General features: G+C 40.4%; 1 protein-coding gene across 4 annotated transcripts in view; it reads right to left on the bottom strand.

The window, feature by feature from the left end:
* Positions 1 to 23,450, bottom strand: part of VCL (vinculin) — a 91,675-nt gene that overhangs the window by 15,024 nt on the left and 53,201 nt on the right. For 2 of the 4 annotated variants that reach the window (XM_045522791.2, XM_045522792.2), the window contains exons 6-14: positions 22,422 to 22,582; positions 14,865 to 14,958; positions 13,873 to 14,020; positions 10,427 to 10,580; positions 9,548 to 9,723; positions 6,476 to 6,666; positions 5,037 to 5,236; positions 3,768 to 3,896; positions 125 to 274 (exon numbers count right to left, since the gene is read on the bottom strand). In XM_045522791.2, coding sequence (XP_045378747.1) covers positions 125 to 274; positions 3,768 to 3,896; positions 5,037 to 5,236; positions 6,476 to 6,666; positions 9,548 to 9,723; positions 10,427 to 10,580; positions 13,873 to 14,020; positions 14,865 to 14,958; positions 22,422 to 22,582 — 1,403 coding nt within the window. The remainder of the gene's footprint in view (positions 1 to 124; positions 275 to 3,767; positions 3,897 to 5,036; positions 5,237 to 6,475; positions 6,667 to 9,547; positions 9,724 to 10,426; positions 10,581 to 13,872; positions 14,021 to 14,864; positions 14,959 to 22,421; positions 22,583 to 23,450) is intronic. The other 2 variants (XM_010963148.3, XM_010963149.3) reach the window with 1 other exon arrangement.

The following is a 23,450-nucleotide window of genomic DNA, read 5'->3' as shown; positions in this document are numbered from 1 at the left end:
TGATATTTTATAGTAAGTGTTCAAAAATGTATAGAAACTGTTCTGTAATTAACCTTCATTTCTGAATGTGGTGAACACTGACATGGGGTGAGTAAGGACACGATGACGAAGGAGCAGAACCCACCTGAGGTGTGAGTTCTCGGGCCGTCTTCACGGAGGCCTGAATCCCTTCCACCGTTGATTTATTGGCAGTTCCAACAGCAGCCGCCTTCTCGGCTGTGGCACCAAGCCTTCCTGAATGGTTTTCAAAGTTAGCTGCCCTCTCATCAAATACCTGGAGGAAAAAACAAAGATATTAAGAAAATTTATTTCAATAAAATGGGTCAAGTGGCCTAAGAAACAGTCTCTCTTTGAGCAGGAAAAAAGCAACTACTTGAGCAAAGACTTCAGGAGACGACATCAAACCCTAGTCTTGGCCTGGCCGCATCTCAGGATGTTTGGCCACAAGCATCACGTGCGTGTACATGTGCACGCACACCCCCTGAAGTTTCATTAACCAATTCTTACTGAGTGCAAACAGGACATACAGCACCATGCAGTCTGCAGTAAGAAGTTCACAGAATGCAAAGACGTAAACAATCCCCATTCCCAAAACACCTATCCTCTAGTTTGAAGAAGACAAAAAAATCCACTCCAGGCTCCAGTGCAGGTGGCTGGGTGGGCTAAAGCCCAAGAACATCCTCGGAGTCCTAACCAGAGGTCCAGCCTCCTCAGGGCAGCTCCGCTCACATATCCCATTACCATTAATGTTGTAAAAACCCTGCCTCTGACCTCCACGGGAAAGGCGATAGCTGGTGCTCACGCCCAGGCCTGACACGGGGTAAGGCTGACTGACTTCTGTCAGCCCACGTGCAAAACCACCTACTGAATCGCTCACTTAGCACTCACATTTTTTAAAAGTTAACTTTTTCTTCAACATGGATATTATGCAAGGTCGAATACCATAAAGGAGACCATTTAACTTAGATAAGATGACAAAAGTTCTTCTGTCATTTGTTCAAATAATAGTAGAACTGATGCTTGAAGCAAAGTTACATCCACCAGCCCCAGGGAGCTTTTTCCTACACCCAGAGCAAGGCAGGAAGGGCCTGGAAGGATCCACCCTCCTCTTTGCCTCCTCCCGAGGGCCCACCTGCCCACATGTGGAGACAAGCTCTGGCTCCCGGCTGACAATCGCTAAAGGTCTCTTGGTTTAACAGCAGGCTCCAGCCTCATTGCCAGGGTTCTGTGTTTACCCACTCAAGTCTCTTCCCCATCCTGGCCTCTTGTGTGGATTCAGCCACCTGGGTTCTTGCCATTTAATGCTCAGAATCTCTGCCTAAATCTCTGATCTGCTGGTTCTCTTCTCCTGCCCTCAGCCCTTGTTTCTTTTCTTGGCTGGTCTCCCACACTCTGGATCTACCAGACTGTTGCCGAATTTGGTTGACCATCTCAATCCTAGCCCGTGTCTGCTGCACTCTCTGATTTAACCAACTGCTTAGCTTGCTTTTCTTGTCACTCAATCAGAATTTACTGAGCACCTACTATGTGCCTTTCTGCATCTCAAGGAGCTCACATCCTACTGGGGTTTAAAAGGCCCACAGACAGATACTTACAGTAGAGGGTGCTGTGTGTAGTAATTAAGCTAAGCACTGATAGCATGGGAGGAAAAGGAAAGGCACTCAGCCTATCCAGGAAGTAAAGGATACTAGGATAAAGGATACATAGAGATTAGCCAAAAGATGAAGGGGAAGATAATTAGGCAGAGAGACAGAAAGAACAAAGACACAGAGGGGAGAAAGAGCAGAGCATGCAGGAACCCACAAGCAGTGAGGTATTGCTGGGGCGTGAACTGGAGGCGGGGGCTTGTAGGAGCAGGCACAGGGAGAGTATGAGAAGCCAGATCACAGAGCTCAGGCTTCCTCTTACATGAAAGGGGAGGGCCACTGAAGAGTTTAAGCAGGAAAATATAAGGGTCAGATCTGTATTTGTATTTTATTGGTGGCCTAATGACAGACTCAAAGAAGACCAGTCACAGCCATGTAGTCAATCAGGCAGCAGGGGACAAGCTCAGCACTAGAGCTGTGGCAACATGAATGGAAACTGGAAAGGACTCAAGAAATATTTGTGAGGCCAGATTAGCTTGCCTTAATTTACTGATGTAGGAAGATGAAGGGAAGGGAAAAGAAAAGTCAGTAGCGACTCACAAATTTCCAATAGAAAGAAAACAGGAGGACAACACCCGCTGAGGTACCCAGGCAGCATCTGGGCGGAGATGACCAGTAGACAGTTTGGCCTGCCTCTGTCCGCCCAGTTCTACATTGTCTCGGTGCCTGCCCCAACCCCTCCTTCACTGCCAACACCACAGAGGCTGGGAAACCAAATGCTTGCTTTCCTAGGTTCCTCTGCAGTGATGTGGCCATGTGACACAGCTCTGGCCAATGAGACACGGGTAATTCTCTCAGGGAGGATTTCTGGGAAAGCCTTTACTTTCACTAATTCAGCACCAGTGAAGTTCCAGGCATTGGTCTAAAAACTGGGGAACAAGTAATGACAAAACAAAATCCCTGCCTGCGTGGAGTTTTCATGCTAACATGAGGGAAACAAAGCAAATACGTCATCTGTTGATAAACGCTAGGGAGAAAAGTAGGATATGGAGATGAGGAAATTCCTTGGGGTTGGGGTGGGGTTGCTATCTTAGGTGGTGACCCCACGGTGACATTTCAGTAGAGCTAGAGAAAGTACCGTGGGAGGACCAGAGAGAACAAGAGCAAGGGGCCAGCAGTTAGAACACGTGAACATAAACAAGGAATACTGGAAGTACAATGCAAGAAGGTCAATGCAGAGAGAGGAGCATGAAGGGAAGAGAGGCACCACTCAAGGCCAGAGAAGCAGATGCGGGACCAGATGCAGAGTGTGATGGCGGCTGCTTGTACCAACTCATATAAGCTCTTAAGAGCCACATGCACCCATTTCCTCCCAACTCTGCTTACAGTGACTTCACGTTGAAACAGCCATCGTGGGAATATTTACATCATGGAAGTCAACAAACATTACAAATCAGGGCTTTTTTTGTGGTTTGGTTTAGTTTGGTTTGGTTTGGTTTTTTCCTGGAGAGCTGGTCTACCAGCATTATCACTGGCCTTACTGTTCACTGTAAGCACTCTGCCTTCTCTCTGGGACAGGGAGGAGTCATCTGAAGGGTTTGAGTAAAAGAATGACATCAAATGATTTGAAATTGCCCCGACTTCTGTGTTGAGAATAAAGTACCCTAATAAAACTGACAGTTATGGCTAGAGTGCCCCCATTCCTCATTTCCTTACTGCCTTGAGCATAATGCCCAGGGCCACAAGTGCCATCTCACACCAAAAGGAAAAGACCGAGAAACTCAGAGAGACACCAGCTTTCATGGTGTCAAGCTGCTGAGCCAATGCCAAGGCTACCTACCTCCATGTTTCTTGTTATGTGATGAAAATAAAACCTACTTGTTTTAATCTGACAGTCAGGTCTTCCACTGCTTACAAGTGAGGACATCTCCTAAAGACATTCCTAAGTGACATACTTGACTGAAAGAAGGGGCAGGGCATTCCTTCCCTCTTCTACCCTTCCACCCTTCATCCACAATTTCCCAACCACTGCCCCTGACATACACTGTAGTCACATTTTACCTTTACACACACACACACACACACACACATATACACACACACACACATATACATACACACACATATATACAAACACATATGGCTGGCCAACAGAAGAAACGGAAGACCTCAGATACCCACCTCTTCCCTATTGGGTGCATCAGGAGGGGCAGTGGCTGCCACTGCCAACAGCTTGATGGGAGTTGTGGTATCACTGAAAACATCTGACACCTCCTGAGTCATGGCCTCCTGCATCCGGGCTTTCAGATCCTTAAAAATATTGTTTATAATTGAAAATTTCCAGAAATATCCAAAAAGCACATCTGTCACAGTGAATGTGTTCTCCCTTCACCGACACATTCATTCATTCAGTGTTTCATTCAAATTTATCAGCTGTAAGCATCAACAAAACACTGAGCCAGCATGAAACAGGGGTAAGATGTGGATCCTGCCCTCCAAAAGATTAAGGAAAAGTAAGACATGGCCCACATTTTCCTAGAGACTGCTCCACGCAATCAAGAAATCTTCCTTCCTTTCTTGTTTCCCTCTAAGAAAAGATACTATGAATCATGGGGTTGAGCCCAAGAAGACCGAGAGCCCCTCACCAATCTCAGTGCTGGAGGGGCCTGATTTGACCACAGTAACAGTAAGGATTGTTCAATGGATGCAGTGCCCAATTTCTAAGCAATTTCTTACATGTAGAAGAAAATATCAAGAATGGGATATTTTTGACACATGCCATTTCAATTAAGTTTCTAGAAAAACTCAATAACCAATTTATGTACCCATTTTTTAACATGAGTCTAAAGAAGAGGATTCTAAGAAGTCATGAAAAAAACTCTTTTTCATAATTATCAAACTTTGTCCAATCTAAGTTTTATTCTGGATTTATAGTCAGAGTAGTCTCAGTCACCCCCACTGTTTCTCAAGGTGGGGGGCATGTCTGGGCTGGTGATATGAGATGATTTTAGGTGTTATATAGACAACCGGTTTTATTTTAATAATTGTGTGTTTCTTTTACAGAATATTAGAAAAAAAATCTAACTAGTTCATCAAGCTCCTGATTTCAGGATTATTATAAACTTTTCTTTTAAACAAATTTATTTACATTTTAAAAAGGAGTCCATTTTAAGAAAATTATTGGCTAAATTAAAAAGTATAGATGACACGTGGTAGAGCAAATATGAAAGAGCTCTGGACTGGGTGCAACTTGGGAAACGCAATTTTAATTGTTATCACACTCGTGTGAGCTTGTCCCGAATAAGCTCTGGATTTCCTTATATTCTTGATCACACGTTTCTCACTTTCCCTAGGCTCAAGAAATTATATATTTTAAAAACTCTCTCCACCTCCTAGTTTTTCAACAGCAGTAAGCATAAGAAATGTAATGCTAGAGCTCCTGAGTTCTACCTTTAAGGAGTCTTGGAGCTGAGATGCAAGTGCTCTGGCCTGAGGACTCTCCCCTTCCCCTCGGGCAGCCAGGTCAGCCAGCTGCGCTGTCAGCTGGTCCACGCGGTCACACTTTGCCAGAAGATCTTGGCGATAAGGCCCCATCATGACATTAGCCAGACGATGCCCTTCGGCCACGAGCCCCCGGATGGCAGCCTGACCTGGACCAAAAAGAAAACACTGAAACTCACACAGGCCCAGAGAGGCCAGAGGCAGGGCCACTCTGGTATTTCTTTTTTAATAATAACAACACAAAAAAGTGGGGAAATTTTTTAAAATGTTAAAAAATATAAACCACCCATAAGCCCATCACTCAGAAATTGCTGTATCTGAACATTTCCTTCCAGTCTTTCTGAATGCACTGCATGCTCCCAAACAAACATACATTTCTCTTTTACAAAACTGGGGTCATACTATACATAAACTTTTATTCCTCTCTTCTTTTTATTTAACACAAGCATTTTTATGTCATTAAATATTCTTAAAAATTCATAATCTAAAACTAGGTAACATTTCATCATATTAACCATAATTGTTGGCCATGTACCTATTAGTAAGCATTTATGCCATTTATATAAATTCTCATATGTAAGTTAGAAACATCTCTAATTATTTCTTAGAATAAATTCCTATGAGTCAAATTGCTAAGTCAATGGGTATGTACTTTTTTTGTTTTAACATTTTTTTATTGATTTATAATCATTTTACAATGTTGTGTCAAGGGTATGTACTTTTTTAAAGCTCTTGACGTATAATTCCCAACTGCCATTCATAAAGTTTGCACCAATTTATTCCTCCACCAGTAAATTATACATCTGCCTGATCCCCAGTACTGGGAATCACCAATTAAAAATTTTATCTCTTTCCAACTAATACAGCAAATGAAGTAAACAGGTCTTTCAGCTTCAGCAGGCTTGCTATCATAATATGACCTTAATTCTTATAGATCCATTTCTAAAATCTCTCAAAAAAAACCCCACAGAATTGTAGGTAATCAATTCTACAGGTGACTGTGTGACGCAGGAGCCCTCACCACTGAAAATCACCTCGGCAACCACACGCCTTTTACTTATTTTCAAAAATTACATTTAACTGAGAACTTCCTAAGGACCATAATAACAGAAATACAACAGAATTAAGGTACACACAGACTGGAAGTAATCAGCGCGAAGTTCCCACTGCAACCCGAGGGCTCTTCTTGCCCACAGAAAATCCATTCCTTTGCTAACATGTCTTGATTAAATCACAGGAATCGTATTGGCTCCATTTGGAAATGGAGTCCCACTGTGGAATGACTTACTCACCAGAGGCTAAAGAACCCTTTCTGAACCTAATTACAGCTCTATCAACAACTTGCTTATCCTCACTGAAATAAGTTTAAGGAGGGTTCAGTGCCTTACCAACTCCCCGGTCATCCACCGTGGGATTATCAATCCACCGCTGTGCTTGTTCAATCTTGCCCTCGAGGTGGACAGCTGCTTTGGCGGGTCTGCTGTTGGCCACAGCCCTGTTGGTTTTGGTCTGCAAATTCTGCAGGGCTGTGGCCACTTGTTTGGCCAGTGCTCGGGCCTCTGGGGAATCCCCTTTTCCCCTGCAGAGGAAAAACAAAAATAGCCATCCTGTCACACAGAGACACTCTTCACATTGAGACGATTTAATTGCTAATACAAATGCTAATGAGATGACAAAATGATTATTATTAATTCGGTTTGAAAGTAGAGGGACTTACCTATTTGGCCCTTAAATAAGAGATTAATAATATAAGTTCTGACTGTCTTGCCTAGTTCAGGCAGTTAAATATGTTGTAGTTAAGTTTGAGTTTGACCAGTCGAGCTCAGCTAGGCTCAACCATTTGGTAAAATGAGCTTAGTCAATCATCACTAGGTTAGTTGACCCCTCAGCCTGGCACCTCTGAAAACACCAGTTCCTTCTGGAACTAAGCGGGCCCAAGCAGACACGTTTGCTGTGCAGCACTAGTTGAAGGAGCTAGAGTAGAATTAGTAGTAATACAATTTTTTGAGTCCTAACTCTGCCAGGTACTCTTGCAAACACTCTTCTTGTATTATTTAATCCTCACAACAAATTTATGAGGTAAATACCAGCATTATTCCCATTATTCAAAAAACAAAACTGAGGCACAAAGAGGTTAGATAATTTACTCAAGGTTCCAAAACTTACTGTGGTGCAGCCAGATTCAAACCCAGGCACTCTGCCTGACTTCAGAGTCCTCACTCTTAGATACTACACATGTTGCCTTATGTTGGTATCAAATAACCCTCAATCCTTACCATAAATGATGGAACTGGGTGGTTATCTAACTCAAAGATGACATGGTCACAGTCAGGCAAGGCACTTAATTTGATTCTGGTGGCTCTCGAAAGTCCAGTGTGAATAAATCACCAGGGATATTATTTTTAAATGCAGATTGTTAAACCCAGCATCAAAGGGGATTCTGATTAAGTATGTCTGGGGTGGGGTCCAGGGTTCTGTATTTTTAACAACCTTCTTAGGAGATTCTGAGATAGGTGGTCTTCAGTCCAGACTTAAAACCCTGCATACTCAGCTAGTGGTGGGATCTGGAGCTGGGAAGCCTGGGACACAGTGGGTCAAAGCTAGATGAAGAACTCAAATAAATAAAGTCAACACACAGAGTGAAACAGGCAGAGTGCACCACACAGCTGCTAAGAGAAGGAGGGAGAAGCTTCCAGCTGCCCTAAGACCTAGCCACACTTCAAGCTGTTGAGTCCCATTAGATGCCTCTATGTATCATCAATAAACATCCACTTTTACCTGAGTTGGTCCTTGTAACCAAAGAACCTCAACAAGTACACGAACACAGATACAAAAAGACAACCACAATTATATCACAAAGGGAGATAACTGCTGTCCCCAAAATTTTATTTCAAATTATGATTCTAACCATTATGACCATATAAAGAGTCTGACTCATTTTATATCTCAAGTCCACTAGGTCACAGAAAAGTAAACTTCGGGATAATCATATCTGTCTCACCAATAAAAATGCAAATAATAGCCTACCTGACAGAATGATTAATTCAGATACTATCTTAAGAGCTCCTTTATGACTCTAAATTTCCATACTTTCTCCATTATAAAGCTGGACAAAGAAGTTATTTACTGTGATTCTGATCATAGTTATTTCTGCTGCCAGAGGGTTATTTATTCATTACATAAAAGAGGAATAAGTAGCGGTAACACTACAAGACCAGACTTGAAATCTACTGTTACTATCACTATCATTCATTCTCTCTTCATCATTAAGAAACATTAATGAGTGCCTGCTATGTGTATGGACTTGTGTTAGGGTCCTGAGAATATAGTTTCCTCCTTTATTTTTAAATCTAGTAAAAATGTGAACAGATGATATTAATGAACAGAGACCTAACTTCGTAGCCATTATATTCTATGATTGTCCAAATACACATTTTCCCACCTTCCCAAATTTAAGATTTGGGGGTGTAAAACCAAGACCACCCCCCAAATGACTGTGCCTGATATACAATCAGAGTTGAGCTGTTACCTAAGCTGCTCTCTGTCACAACATCCTGCCTGAAGTTTGTCCCCCCTGCTCCCGCTCATTCCTATTTCACAGTCCAAGGCAGGAGTTTGCTTTCTTAGCCAACATTGCTCTCTGAGCCAACATAAGATCTGAAGAACTCAAAAGTATCTCTGGGAAAAGGTCAGGCACTGTCCCATGGAAGAAAAGGAACTGAAACATGCAAATTCAATGAAAAGCCAAATTTCACAAGATACTTGACTATGGTTATCCCTGGAGAAGTGGCTGGAGGACTGAGGTGGGAAAGAAGCAACTCTTACTTTTGATGTTGCAACCTTTCTCAATGTTCTTTTAGCATGGGATGCAGTTTTTTAAAGACAGAAAAATATCTTTCAAAAGAAGACAGCAATACATCTTTTCTAGATAATCAGAGCTGGTGCTGTGAAAGCCTTATCTGTCTCACTGATTTAAAAAAAAAAAAATCCCCTTAAGAGAAGAAGCTGTGGGGAAGATATCATATTTAAGGATCTTTTATAACTTCTACATAAGCAATAACACTGCTGGGGAAGGAAGAAAGTACCTTCTTAGGCTTCCTCCCACCGTACCCCCTCCTCCCCCGACACACAACAATCTTTTCATAGCTAGCTGCAAAACTTACTTTCCTCATATGGCTGGGAAACAGAAAGGTCACCACCATGTGTAGCAGCTTAGAGATTTTAAACATAGCTCTCAAAAAATGAGTTCTTTTTTATTAATTTAAAAAATTAATAAACTTATTTATTAAATCCAAATCCTACATTTATTAATTTAAAACCATCTGCCCTCACCATGTCACACAGAAACAATGAGAACACAGAACATCATATGTGCATTTAACCTATAAAATTCAACTATGTAAGTTCTTAGGAGAAAAGACAGAGAGAGTAAAGGACCATTTAATTGATTAAATACATACTGTCTTCGTAGATCTGCTAATTTAGACGTCAGAGCAGATATTTCTCCCAGAGAACGGAGAATGTCATCTCTCTCTTTAGGATCATCACATAATTCAGCTATTTTCCGAGCTTCAGCCAAAGCCCCTCGAATCTGTTCTTCTCCTTCTGGTCCACCATTTGGATCGGCAAGCCAATTCTACAGACACAGAAACAGAAAAGAAGCACGCTGTCATCTATTCATGAGCCAAGTTTATTAAACTTAACAAGGCCATCAGAAATATTTCACTAGTAATCACAAGGCATAGTTGCAGTTCTTTGTCTAACGCTGATCCTTTTTTCCCCCCATTGGTTCTTGCTCAGGTAAAACCAAGTCAATCCTTCGTCTTAAAAATGATTTTTTTCTCTCCCATTAGGAAAATACCTTCACAAGTTTTATCTTATCTTTGAATTAATCACGTCTTATTAATTCTTCACTTTCTCAAACATTTGTGTTTCTTCAGGAAATGCCTGAAAATCATTTCACAGTAGAGTAGTATTGGAAAACGTTACCCTCTAACATTGCTATGACCAAAAACAGTTGTGATTTTTGAGATGAAGAACAGCTTTAAAATACCATAGTCTCCATCAGGAATTAGGATTCTCTTGGTACCCAAGAATGCTGACTTTTAACTAACCAAAGGATTCAAAATTAAGATCTCTGCTTCAAAATATAAATAAACATTAGTCTAAAACCTGTGGTGATAGCGGACGTGTTAACATTGGCAACTGCTGGGAATCAGTCATTGCTCAAAAACCCCCATTATCCACCCACAGTAGATTGGATGAGGGGGATGCAGGATGTTTATGGACCATTTCACCTTCTCTTGTATCCCCCACACTCCTGAAAACATCACTGCTACCTGAGCAGCATCGATCTTCTTCGCGATGCTCTGCTTTGAGTTGGTCATGGCTTCCAGCTTGCGGGCTGCGTTTTCCACCTTTGCTGTGAGCACATCCAGACCCTGAGACACCTGCTGGGCTTTCTGCATGGCCACCGGTGAGGCTCCTTGTCCTCTACTCAAACAGACAGATGCTGTTATTGTACTCCCTCAAAGTCTTAAGAGCAAAATAATACTAAAAGCACAGTATATGTCATTTTGCTAACATGCTTGTCTTTTTCCTTTCCTCCACTAAATCTGGAATAGCACAAGGAAACACAGAGAAATAAAGCAAAACACCCAAACCACCTAATTTCTCCTTTGCTTTGAAAAATACCCAGTAGCAGGGAAGGATATAGCTCAAGTGGTAGAGTGCATACTTTAACATGCATGAGGTCCTGGGTTCGATCCCCAGTACCTCCTCTAAAAATAAATAAATAAACCTAATTGCTCCCCCCACCGAAAAAAGCAAAAAATAAACAAACAAACAAATCAATAAATACCACTCTAAAACACACACACACACACACACACACACACACACACACACACACAGTAGCTTCAAGGAACTGCATAACCACTTTAAAGACCAGACCTGCAAGTTTGATAATAATGATTCTCCTCTTGGTGGTGATTACATAATCAAACCTAATCTTTGGGGGGAGGAGGACGTGCTTATCATCTTATTGCTATGGAGGGTTTTGTTGCCACAGTAATGTGTGCCTTGGAAATAAACAGTCCGTTAGATTGTCTTGTTCATGGGCAAGTAAACACTGAAAATGCTTCAACAGGCAGCATGCCTAGCGTTACTGAAAGCACACCGCACTGAGACCAAGCAGATCTGTGTTCAAATCCTGACTCCTGATATCCATGGAACCTTGTTTACGATGTTCAAGTTCTTTGGGCTTCAGTTTTCTAACTTACAAAGTGAGGGATAGGTAGGTAACAATACTTGCCCTGCTCATCAGAGTGGCTTCAAGCAAAAAGATACACTTGAAAGCATTTTGGCAATAAAGTAACGTACATATATGACTATCGTTATTACTGAATTGTAGTTATCATAACCCAATGATAACCTTAAATATTTACCTTCCACTCCTATGTAATCTGTAAATATCACAGCCAGTTAGTACTGAAGGGAAAGGGCACGTGGTGACTAGAAACCATTACTTCCTACCAAGTTCCTAAAGAATTAACTTCACTATTTTCCTCCCTCAGAAGTGGTATGCTACTACTACAAAAAATGACATGAGTTAGCGGAAACTTGTTTTCCCTTTGTAAAAGACTTCCCAAGTCACAACAAAGTAAGAGTTGCCATCTTTTTACACTCAGGTTTTACAATCCACCCAGCCTGGTAAACTCAGTGGTAGGGGTGGCAACTTTATCATTAGGCCGAATGGCACAGCTGATCATCCTAACCCGAGCTTCTAATTTTAGGATAAACTCCAAAACATCTTTGCTTCCCTTATAATAGTACAGATTTCTCATTCACCTATCTATCCTCTTTTTAAATTTATCTCTGCTTTTCACTTACACCAATATTTGAGACAGTGAACGCAATAACATTTATTGCCAGGTATATAAAAGGTATATATACAGCTTTCCCTTGTACCTGACACCTCCCTTTTACACAGCAGAGGAGTCTAAGACTTCTGGGAAATAAACTTTTTATGATTTAACTTGCTTTTTTCCTTCAAATCTAGTAATTCATGAGGAGGTACCTTTTTGGTCTAAGAGGCCAAGTGAAAAAGTAAAAATATTTATGGACTACATAATTTTTCATTCAAAATAAAAAGTTTATTGAGTCCCACAGAGGAGAAAATAGATATTTACTATCCTAGAAACCCTTGGTGACTGAATAGAAGAATATCAAGTAGGAACTTGTTACTGAGTTTCAGCCGCTTAAATGTTAGCCAGCAGGCATATTTAAGAAAGGATAACAGAGAGACGGCTTTGTAATCTTTCACTGTGTGGGGCTGGTGCAGGCTCCAGTGTGGAGCAGGCCCACCGCAGCCCCTCCCTGTCCCAGCCTTTTCTCTACAGATTTATAGCTGATCCTGTACAGCAACTACCTCATTCTCTTGCTCAAATCCATCTTTCTCTGAGGACATGCAATTGTGTATTTGAGAATTCCAAGTGAAAACTGTCTACTACACTGTGAAACCACACTGTGAAAAGGCTGCAGACAAAAGAGCCGGCAGTGAGAAATTAGAAGAGCCAAGAATCTCATCAAACCGCATTGGCATTTCTCCTAATGGGAACAGAACTTCTTTTTGTCCTTTCTGTGAAGTTTTTGTCATGCTCACGTCAGGGGAGACTGCCTCACAGCAGGAGAAAAGGCCCCCTGAGCTCACTGAGAGACATCTATTGATGCTGTTCCTTCTCCCCTTCAAGCTGGAGGCTCTTAACCGGAAGCCCATGGACTTCCAGGGCTACAGTGAATCCACGAACCTCTAGAAATGTACACATAATATTGTATATGGGCATGCCCATGTGCATCTGCTTAGGTACAGAGTAATGGCTTTCAGTAATGGCTTTTATCATATTATAAAAATGATCTTGGTCCCAAAAAGGTTAAGAACCACTCCTTTAAGAACTGCTGTTCTTAAGTCCATCATGTGAACACGTTTGAGGCCAGGTGTAACGGTGTGCAACATGCCACCGAGTTCTGAGGACTTAGTTTGTAGGGAGACCTCGTTTTCCAATCATCTCAAGATGCTTCATGACATTCTCAAAGTAAAGTTAAATTTCATTGTACTAGTGTGTCGACATACCTCAATTTTTCTCAACGTCCATGCTATAAAATTCCATCAAAGTGAGGATCTTTTAGAGCATCATTAACTGTATTTATGAGTTCCAAATAAACCTATGTCATATTGAGTTTCCTTAAAAGCAAACTATATATATTTAGTTTATGAGAAGGTGGGAGTAGATTCTAAAAGCCAAGACTTGAGGTGGGTAAAAGATAGTTAAAAGAATTATAAAATCAAATGAATAATGATGAAATAGAAACTTAAAAGAGCCTAGAAATGGTCAATGTAGAGGATAATCTATTTAACTGATTTTTAAAAATGACATGTGAAGTGATTCTGATGTTTTCACTCTGTGTTTTTTTCTACCCATTCCTCATAAAAAAATATCTACCCACTGCCCCCTTATTTTATTTTCCATAAGCCTATGGCTAGAAACTTAACAGATTTCTATTTCAGTTTCAACTTTACTACAAGGCATCTGCATATTTTAAAAGTTCAACAAAGGGAAAATTCACTTCAATGTCAAAAGAACTAGTAGAATATAGTATCTATATTATCTATCAGCCGTAGAGAACTCAGTAAAATTCACAGAAACTTGCTTTCTGAGTCACTCCATCAGGAATGAGATCCTATCTGCTACCCATTCCTGCACTGGTGAGAGCAAAGGAACATTACCTGGCTCGCAGGTCAGCCACTTGATCAGTCATCTGCCCTAGCATCTTACAGGTTCCCAGGATCTCCCTGCGTTCTTTGCCTGCGCAGAGTTCACCAACTTTTCCAGCTTCATCTAAGATCTGCCTGATGGCCTGCTCACCAGCATCCCCTAAAATAAAGAGATATTCAATATCTACGTTTTGACCCATTAATTATTCAGAGAGGATGCTTTACAAGGCATTTCATTCATGAAGGAACAGATGACTTTATACGACAGAACAAGTGAATTGAAGGCAATACATCTGACAGCTAGCAGCCAACGGAGCAGTGCTCTTACAGCCAGAGGGTGAGCTTCCACCCACAGAGGCTGCTAAAAAGACCTCTGGAACCATAGCCATCTGGAGATAATAAGCAGCTTGTGGTAAGCATATGGATGATGAAAGTAGGCTCTAACAACTTAATAGTACTTAACATCTCCAAACTCCATTAGGCTTTTCACATTCATTCAAATATTAATCTAAAACTGAATAAATATTAGATTAGAAAATCCATAAAGCCTAGCTCAATAACCTGTTTGGGTCTTATCTTTATATAAGTCAACTCTGCTTCCCAATTCTTATTAGCAACATCGTTTAATCTGCTTAATAAAGTACTCTGTTGACATAAATGGAAACCTGCCCAAAGGGAACTAGAAGAGAAAAGCTTTTATTCAAAATAATTACTTTTCTGACTCAGGGAAGGGGTGAACTAATAATGCGACAACGAATGCCCAGTTGACTCTGGTTTGTTCCTCCGTGATGAGAGGTCACCTATCTATGCCCTTCATCCTTTTAAGGACCAGTAATGCTTTAATTAGTGAAAAACTATCAGAGAATGGAATATGGCCCTAAATGCTACGGTAGTTATCTCAGGATTATGAGATTATGGAATAACTTCTTTCTTTTTTTTCCTTTTGTTTTCCTAGTTTTTAGCTTTTCGTTGTATCTTTCAGAAAAGTAGAACCAGAGGGTTACCTGGGGAGGCGCTGGGGTCACGGAGCCAACCTTTGGCCTGGTTCAATTTGGAGTCTATTGAGGCCAATGCTCTCTTCATGGCTTCAGTGTCCTTTTGAAGAAAAATACCAGTTATTTTCTCTGCAAAAACTGAGATACCATGATACAAAGTAAGACAGAGAAGTTACACCATTAACATCCAATCGCTAAGGTAGTCCTACAACAGCCTTAAAAGTATTCTCAATCACACCATAATGCTTATTTCTGTCAAAATGCAGCATCTTGCATGCAAATCTTCAGTTAATTCTACTCTGTTTCCTAGTCTTCCTACTGCTAAACTGGTAAAACTGCTCTAGCCAAAAGATGTTTAACGTCTTTAGCAAGGAAAAGCCCGGTTGTCACATGCCTCGTTATCAGCCTTTCCACTAGTCAACATTCACCTACGGCAGCCCTGCCAAAGCCCTCCCGGCTTCAGGGAAGCCTCATTAGCATGTGGTGCCACAAATCACAGTATTTTTACATCTTGTTTTGAAATATACACACAGTGGATGATGTTTCACTAGGTTTAATTAATCTAAAAAACTTGGAATTACTGGTTGGAAGAAAACTGAAAAATTTAATATGGCAACTTAGTTTTAATTCCACCCAAAAAACCCACTAAATGTAATACAAGAAAGAAGTGTCTTTCTGCCCTTCCCTGGCATCCCTCATCCTTAGTGCCCTGACTGTCCCTACCTGGAAGGAGAGGCTGGATAAAACAAGCAGGTCTCAATTTATTGTTTATAACCAGGATTCACAATACTAGCATGAAACGAGCATAAAATCCCCCAGGATGTAGCGTGAGAAGTCAAAACAACAGACTCATCACTTTTAAAATATACATACATTTTAATAAAGGTTTTTAAATAACGGAAAATACAGAGAACAGTATAACAAATACCCATGTACCTACCCATCCTCACAACTGACAGGCTGGCCATCTCTTAAGGCTCTGTTTATAAACACCTTGAAAGACAGCCTACCTACCTTTTGCTTAGGGAACTGACTCTTATTGGAGTCCATCCATGAAAGCATAGGGTTAACTTCTGAAATTCCAGGCAATGCCCTAAATCCGTATCCTTTTAAATTTCCAGTCCTGCAAGCTGGGGTTCTTAAAGGTGTGGTACCACCAGTTTCCCACACGGGGGCACTAGGCGCATCCCCACTTCCAATTCAAACAAAACCCAGCACTAGCACCAATGTTGGGAGCAATGAGAATTAGGCTTAAGGTCAGCAGCCTGACCGCAGCTTTTCCAAAGTACCTATTCAAATTATAGGACTCTCAGCTTTGGACTTCCTCTTTCCCCACCTAAACAGATACAGCTTGTTCTCCTGTTGAAACTGGCTATCCAAAACTCTAAGCAGCAAATTCTCAGCCGCAGCAACTAAAAAGAAGTGAACTAAATGGCTAAAAAAATGGAAATAAAATATTTTTATTATCAAATTATACAGAATTATGATAGCTATTTATCAATAAAAGGGAGAGTCATAGGAGGATCTATCTAATTCAAACTCCATTTGTAATTAGGACAAGTAAACAAATGCCATTTTTTAAGCGCTTCAATTCTCAAATGGTTTAAATATTTTCTCCTCCTCCATCTTGTTCTAATTAATCTGTACAGCAAACTTTGCCTTCAAAAGTCAGCTTTATTCCAAAATAGCAAGGCCCAAATCAATATCTTTTTAAAGAGAGTCTCAGGCAACTCCCAACTTCAGAGAGTCGGATAGCCTTCAGGGTTTAATACAAGTTATAGGACTTCGTCTAGGTACAGATTGAAAAAAAGAAAAATTTCACAGTCTCTCACTTAGGAAGAAGAAGAGAAACGATAGCCATATAAAAATATTTAATTTAAAATCTGTTAATCATTTCTTTAACATACTTATATTTTCAGTGAAAAAACCAGATATTTATTAGTTCAAAAATCTAAATTCAAGGGGAAACAAAGATCAGAAATTTTTCAGTGTCTACTCTAGCATTAAAGGCCACCAGTTAGGAACCTGTCTCTAACTGAGCACTTCCTACATGCTAGATTCTGTTCTAGGCATTCTCCCCCTTATTGCTTCACTGAACTTCAAATTTAAAGGCAATTTCATTTTACAAATTAAGAAACAGGGGCTCAATCTTAGAAGCCCAATTTGATCTCAAAACTCACTATTTTTTATTAGATGAAATTCAAGAATTTTTTTCTTTTACAAAAATGAATAGCCAAAGATTCCACCAACCTTTTATAACAGTCAGCAAATCTTTGCCTTCTCTATTTTGGCTTTGGTTTAATACTGCTTAGAAAATCAGCTCTAGAAATCAAATTCATAATCCTCACTGACCTAAATAACTGCTTTTATTCTCATTGCCCCCAAATTACTTAAAACACAATAGAAAAACTGGTTTTGCTCTTTTCAGTAGCCTCAAAAATCACAGCTCTTTTCGCCCTAATAAAGCGTGGCCACCATGCTTCAAGGAAAGAATCTGATTCTCAGGATGTGAGTAATGTACTCCTGTGTGGGAGATGTGACAATATTAAGACATTAAAACTATGAGATGTTCATTTTCTCCTGAGAAGAATCAACGGCAAATTTGGAATGAAGCTGCATTTTTAAACTGGGAATTTCAATTGGTTGCCAAAGTTGTTTTGTTTTTATTCGTTCGTTTGTTTGTTTGTTTGTTTAAAATGAAGGTACTAGGAATTCAACCCAGGAGCTCATACATGCTAAATAAGCATGCGCTCTACCACTGAGCTATACCCTCCCCCCATACCAAAGTTCTTAATAGCATAAATTTTAAACAATTGGGGGGATTTAAAACAGTCATTGAAAAGTCCACCTTAAATTCTTTCTGGAATAGAGCAAGTTGTAAATAATCATTGAAACACAATACTAAACGCATACCATTTTAATGTCATATCTACTAAAAGTCTATGGGAACAAATGTTTCAATCATAAGCAGCAAGAGAAGTATGCTAACATTGGATTTAATATAAACAAATTTGCTGAATAACTAGGGCTAAGAAGCAATTTTGAAATATTATTTATAAAGGGTGAAAATAACGCTAACTCTATGGTCAAGTATACTGTGTACTACAAAGCTTGTAGTTAAATCTTCTCATCTAAGTCTAAGTACCCAGAGTACAATCAGAGTATGATATAGAGGAGAAAAAAAACTAGATCTTCACTTAAATGCTTTTCTTTGTAAAATCTCAGATTTGAAAAACAGAAAAGACTCCACCAATCTTGTCTCTGTTTTTGTCGCTGGTCTTCTTTTTTTTTTTTTTTTTTTAAAGAGTGAATACAAAACAGACCAGATCTATTCACGCAGCTTTGGGGACAGCTGGCATCTGGTGCCCTCCTCCTCTGGTCCCTTTTACTGTAAAACTCTTATGAGTTCAGGTTTTAAATGAAAAAATAACCACAGTGCCTTGGCACTCTGCCACACATACCAAAAGGCAGAAGGAGGCCAACTTACACTCTGTTTTACATGCTTTTCCAGGAACTGACACACTCCTGAAATTTTATGTGGAGTTAGACCTGAAGAACACTGAATAATACTGAAAACCACTGAGTTCCTCCTACAGACAATCAGAGGAACTGCGGTAGAACAGGGAGATCCTGCAACTTCAGGCTCTTGAAAATGTTAAATATGGCACTAAAGACCCCCTCTCAATCACCCCCCAACCTACTCTCTCCTTTCCACTAACACCTCCGGTCCCCACCCTTCCCACTCCACTCCGTTCTGAACCACATTTTCACCTCCAAATCCACATTTTAAACAAAGATTTTTTGGAAAGAATAGTTTGGGCAGTAGAACAAAATCTTATCAAATACATTTAAGTCATTTAAGTCTTCGAGCTCTGAGCCTTCAGGCAAGTTACCAGGCATCAGTTGCAGTCTCTAAGAATACCTTCCCAGCTCTACAGTTAAGATGTAGATGTACCAACTAAAAGATCACCTGGATCAGAAGGGGAACTTCAATTCCTTTAACATGGAGGGCTTTTCACTTTTCTGGGGGGAGGGGATAATATCATAAATGCCTGAATTAACTATTTATCTCAAACTCTAAGAGAGAAATCTTGCTGTATTAGCTGCATACTAGAATACTCATACTGCATAACAGAACACTAGAAGACTCCAAAAAAAGAGCTCCTATACAACCTTCTTTTTTCAAAAGTGAAATAAAAATTAACTCTTAAATCCTGAAGGTCTGCAGTAAAGGCAAATGTAACAGGATCACATGTTCTAACCAGTATTTCCTTCTCTGGAAGGGTAGTCTGTGCAAGACATCTGGGTCACTCAATACATTTACCCACCACCAGCCTAGGCCCACAGTGGGAGGAGACACAACACACGAATGAAGTCTGAATAGGAGTATCTAATGACTCCAGGTGCTGTTCCAGGAACACCCACATAGGGTTCAAAAATTCCTAGTAATGAAACGCTTTTTAAATTTTTCTCACTTCCTCTTAATTCCCAGCACGCACAAGATACACGTAATATAAATACCAAAAAAAGAGATTAAATATAGATTGCTCAATTTACAAAGGGTAAAATGAGAATTGTTTAACTCCCCAATTCTTTTGTCTCATAATGTATTTCCCAGGAAAAATGCTAAACTAATTTTTAATGATCATTATAAGATGACTGTTGATTTAAGGAGGGGAAAAGTTTTATTTTCAAAATAAAGTGAAGTGTTTAAAGTCAAAGTATTTTTAAATTTGTAAATCTGATATTTGAATGCAGGTATAAAAGGTAAAATAATCAGCTATTGCATTGCCTCTTTAAAATCTTAACTTATTCGGCAAGACGCAATTTTACCAAGAATTTTTTTCCACTTACTTTCTTCCCCTACTTTTCTAGAGGAACCATCACTTTCCAGGAGAAAACTGCACCAGTGGGGAAGCATGAAACAAGTACGGTAAGATAAAGTTAATTCTTTTTTGGTAGGGACGTGAGGAGGTAAAAGATACCGTAAGTATGAAACAGAATGGGAACCCAGGAATCACAGACAGACACAAGGTCTGAATAATTCACTGCTTAGTTGAGCAATGAAAGATGCATAGTGCTGCTAAACTGAGTAACAACCAAAACCCTAGTTTCTGATTTTCATTTTTACGGTAAAATGTCTTTCTAAATATTCTTATACCTAAGAAAACGATGACTCTTAGGGGTAAGGGAGGTAGAGTGGATGGGGAAGGGGATGGAGCGAGATCTGTCATGTGCATCTTTTCAGAGCACTTTGATTTTTGAACCAGGTAAATGTATAACAAAATGAAGTTAAAAATTAAACATTTCTTGCACATTTTGATGTCACTATGTACTTGCGCTCTTTTGGCTGAACTAATTTTATTTATTTCCTTTCATTCTGATAGTTTCCTGGCATCCTAACAGTCTCGCTCCTTCCAGATCAGCGTAAAACTGAGTCAGCTCCAGGACTGTACATGGTGGGGACCAGGTCTATGTCCCTTGTACACCCTCCAAGTGCCTAATGCCCATCCTGAAAAACTCAACTGACCATGGGTTTTGGTTTTGGTTTTGGTTTTAGAGCAGCAGCTCTTGAAAGCACAAAAGAAAGCTGAGTAACTAAACTTGTTTGCTAACTGATAGGTGACTCTTCCCCTCTAAAAACAGAGAAACACTAAGGTTGCAATGTCTGCTCCTCTTTTTTACTTTCTCATCTACCAGAAGCAAAGGAAAGAGATTAGGTTAAGGGAACATGAGGTCATGGGGAACTACAGCTGATTCACAGCTTAGACAGCAGAACATGCAGTGAGCCACGGACTGAAGTTAGGAAAAACCAGGTACACCTACCCTTTTGATTTTGAAGGCTAGGATTATTGTGAAGGACAGGTACCCCCATCTAAACTCTCTAGACCGCCCATTTTCACTGTGGCTTAAAACCTCAGTGATGCATCTCCAAAAGCAAAATTCCAGAGCCTGCAAAGGAGGCCAGTAGGAGAGGCAAACATAGAGATGGCATCAGCTGGAAGTTTCGTTTCCTAAGAGCAGGGTCCACAGGTGGCATAAGCGACCTGGGGAAGCCTGCCCTTCAGATGAAGGCAGTGGGAAGGACCAGGCCAAAACAGTTCCCAGGAACCTGCTCAAAGAGAGGAAAGCACCCACCAAATACAGAAAGCCTGGTCTCCCACGATAATGTCTTTCCTGCTGCTTTCCCCAAAGAAATAGCTCCGTGTGAGCCAGAGTCAGTCTGCTCAGCACAGCCCCAAGTCCCGTATTAAATCACATTCGGACGCATATTCGAGCACAGTGTTACACCGGCACACAGAATCAGGCACGGCACACAGCACAAGAAAACCTCACAGACATGCTTTTTCTCTTTTTAAGCAAAAAAGAAACTAGAGGGCAAGAGAAAGCTTACCTTCTAAACGTGAGAAAAAAAAAGAATGAAACAGACAAGAGAACAAAAATGCATAAAGAAGTCATAACAGGGAAGTAAAAGTTGTCAAATATGCAAAAACAAGATTAAGTAAAATATCAAAGACTTTAAATGATGTAGCCATCTGGATTTAAAATATAGTCTTAGAATCTGTTCAAGAACTTCACGCCTCTGAAAACAAATCCATCGTTAAGACAAGCTGACTAATTTCTCCTGCACATTTAGATCCACTTTTTTGGCAACAAAAGAGAGCTGGTGACCTTAGGCCCCAGCTCTGACCTTACCTTGTAAGTGTCCTGGAGGACCAACAGAGCCCTACCAGGCACCCAGCGGGGGTTATACTACAAAAGCCCCTCTGTAGTCCGCTCCCAGCCTGCATGGTGGCCCTGGAGACATCATGTGGGTCACATATGGGTAGGGGGGGAGCTGGATCCTGGAGATGGTGTGTTCCCCCCACTGCCTGCATCTTGGGGTCCTATGAGGAAAGTGTAAACCCAAGCATCTCTGTTCCCAGAGACAGTCACTAGACAGGGAGAAGCAAACAACCGCTGCTGGGTTCTAGGAGGAATCTACCAACCCTTTTGGAGTCCAATAAGAAATTCTAGACCAAGGGTGAAGGGACTAACTGACAAACGTGAAAGCTAACATTTTAGCTAAGCTATCTTTCGGGAAAACAGAATGATGAAGGGACATACCTAGAAATGCCAAGAGTTTCCTCTGTAGATTTCTCTGGGTCAAAGGTGAGTTAAGGAAAAGTTTTCCATAAAATTCAGTCATAGGCATATTCTGCATCTTATTTAGTCACCTAGCAACAATCGCCCACATGAAAGGCAGGTCTCCCATCCAGGAGAGTATATACCACACCAGAATTTCTTGCCAGCCCAGTCAATGAGACACCAGCTTGAAAGAAAAGCTACGCATCTCAGCTTTCAACCAACATTCACCCACATACCTATTTATTTGTTCTACCTCAGAATAAAGGAAATTTCCAGGAGCAGCAAGTAACCCATGAAACAAAAGTGAAGAAGAAATTACCTTCATAATATCAAAACAGTCTTATGCTACACACAATCACAAGATAAGATGTGAGATAATCACATCCCCAGGAGGGGAGAATTTGGGATTTTGCTTATTTCTCCCCCAATAACACTCACCTTGCTGGCCCAGGCATCTTCGTCCCAAGAAGTGAGTTGTAATACACGAATGATCTCATTAATTTCAGCGCTCATCTTTTCTACAGTAAAATTGCGATTTTTCAAAGCTTCTTCTATTCCTTGGTTTTTTGAGTTTTTAGTTGTTACAAAAATCTTCATAGCTGTAAAAATAAACAAAAGATCAGGAACTAAGCTTGGAATTTAATCTTGCTGTATTACAATATTCACACAAGATGTTCCACACTTTAAACACGTTTTGGGCTGCCAAGGTCTTAAAAAGAATGTGAAAACAAACACTGCAAGTCTGCCCATAAAATTCCAATATCAGCAGCCTTCATTGTAAAGAAAACTCAAGGTACAGAACTCCACCACCTCATGATCAGGGAGCTAATTCAACACGCAAATACTACACAATCACAAAATACCCAGTCTCCTTCTAAAACAGTCATCATTGCAGCCGTAACACTGGCCCCATCTAAAACAAACCTAACGGGACAAGATAAAAACAGTCAGGAAACTGTAACTGAAGTCTCCTGCTGCCCCCAGTCCTAGTGAAAGATCCGAAAGTGTTGAGTTTATTTTCTATAATTTCTCTCAACAAATAGCAGGAACTTTCTAACCCCCAAGAGTGAAGAAGAAAATCATAATAATAACATGAAACACTGAAGAATATTTTCCCACAAACTAATTAAAATTATAAAAACAAAGATTAATCAACACTTTATTGAGTTACTCAGACTAGAAAGAATGCTTCTTCCCAACAATCTTTCTGCCACATAGAGCACTTGGCCTCAAAAACCTATTTCCCATGGAGATTATAAGGCTCTATCTACAAACTTTTGTTTTCTAATTCATGTACCTTGCTGAATCCTTACACACACATCTCCTTTTTTAGATACTACCTGAAATGACAAAGCAGGAAGGCAGTAGCTGGGGTGGGTCAGGGTGGCGGGGTGGTCACAGTGACATGCCTCAGGAGATTCTGAAACTAAAGCTGCCCTCTGAAAGTCAAAGCAATTAACCTACAAC

This window comes from Camelus bactrianus, chromosome 11, assembly GCF_048773025.1.
Source record: "Camelus bactrianus isolate YW-2024 breed Bactrian camel chromosome 11, ASM4877302v1, whole genome shotgun sequence".
Taxonomy (NCBI): Eukaryota; Metazoa; Chordata; class Mammalia; order Artiodactyla; family Camelidae; genus Camelus; species Camelus bactrianus.
This window is presented reverse-complemented; position numbering and strand designations above follow the sequence as displayed.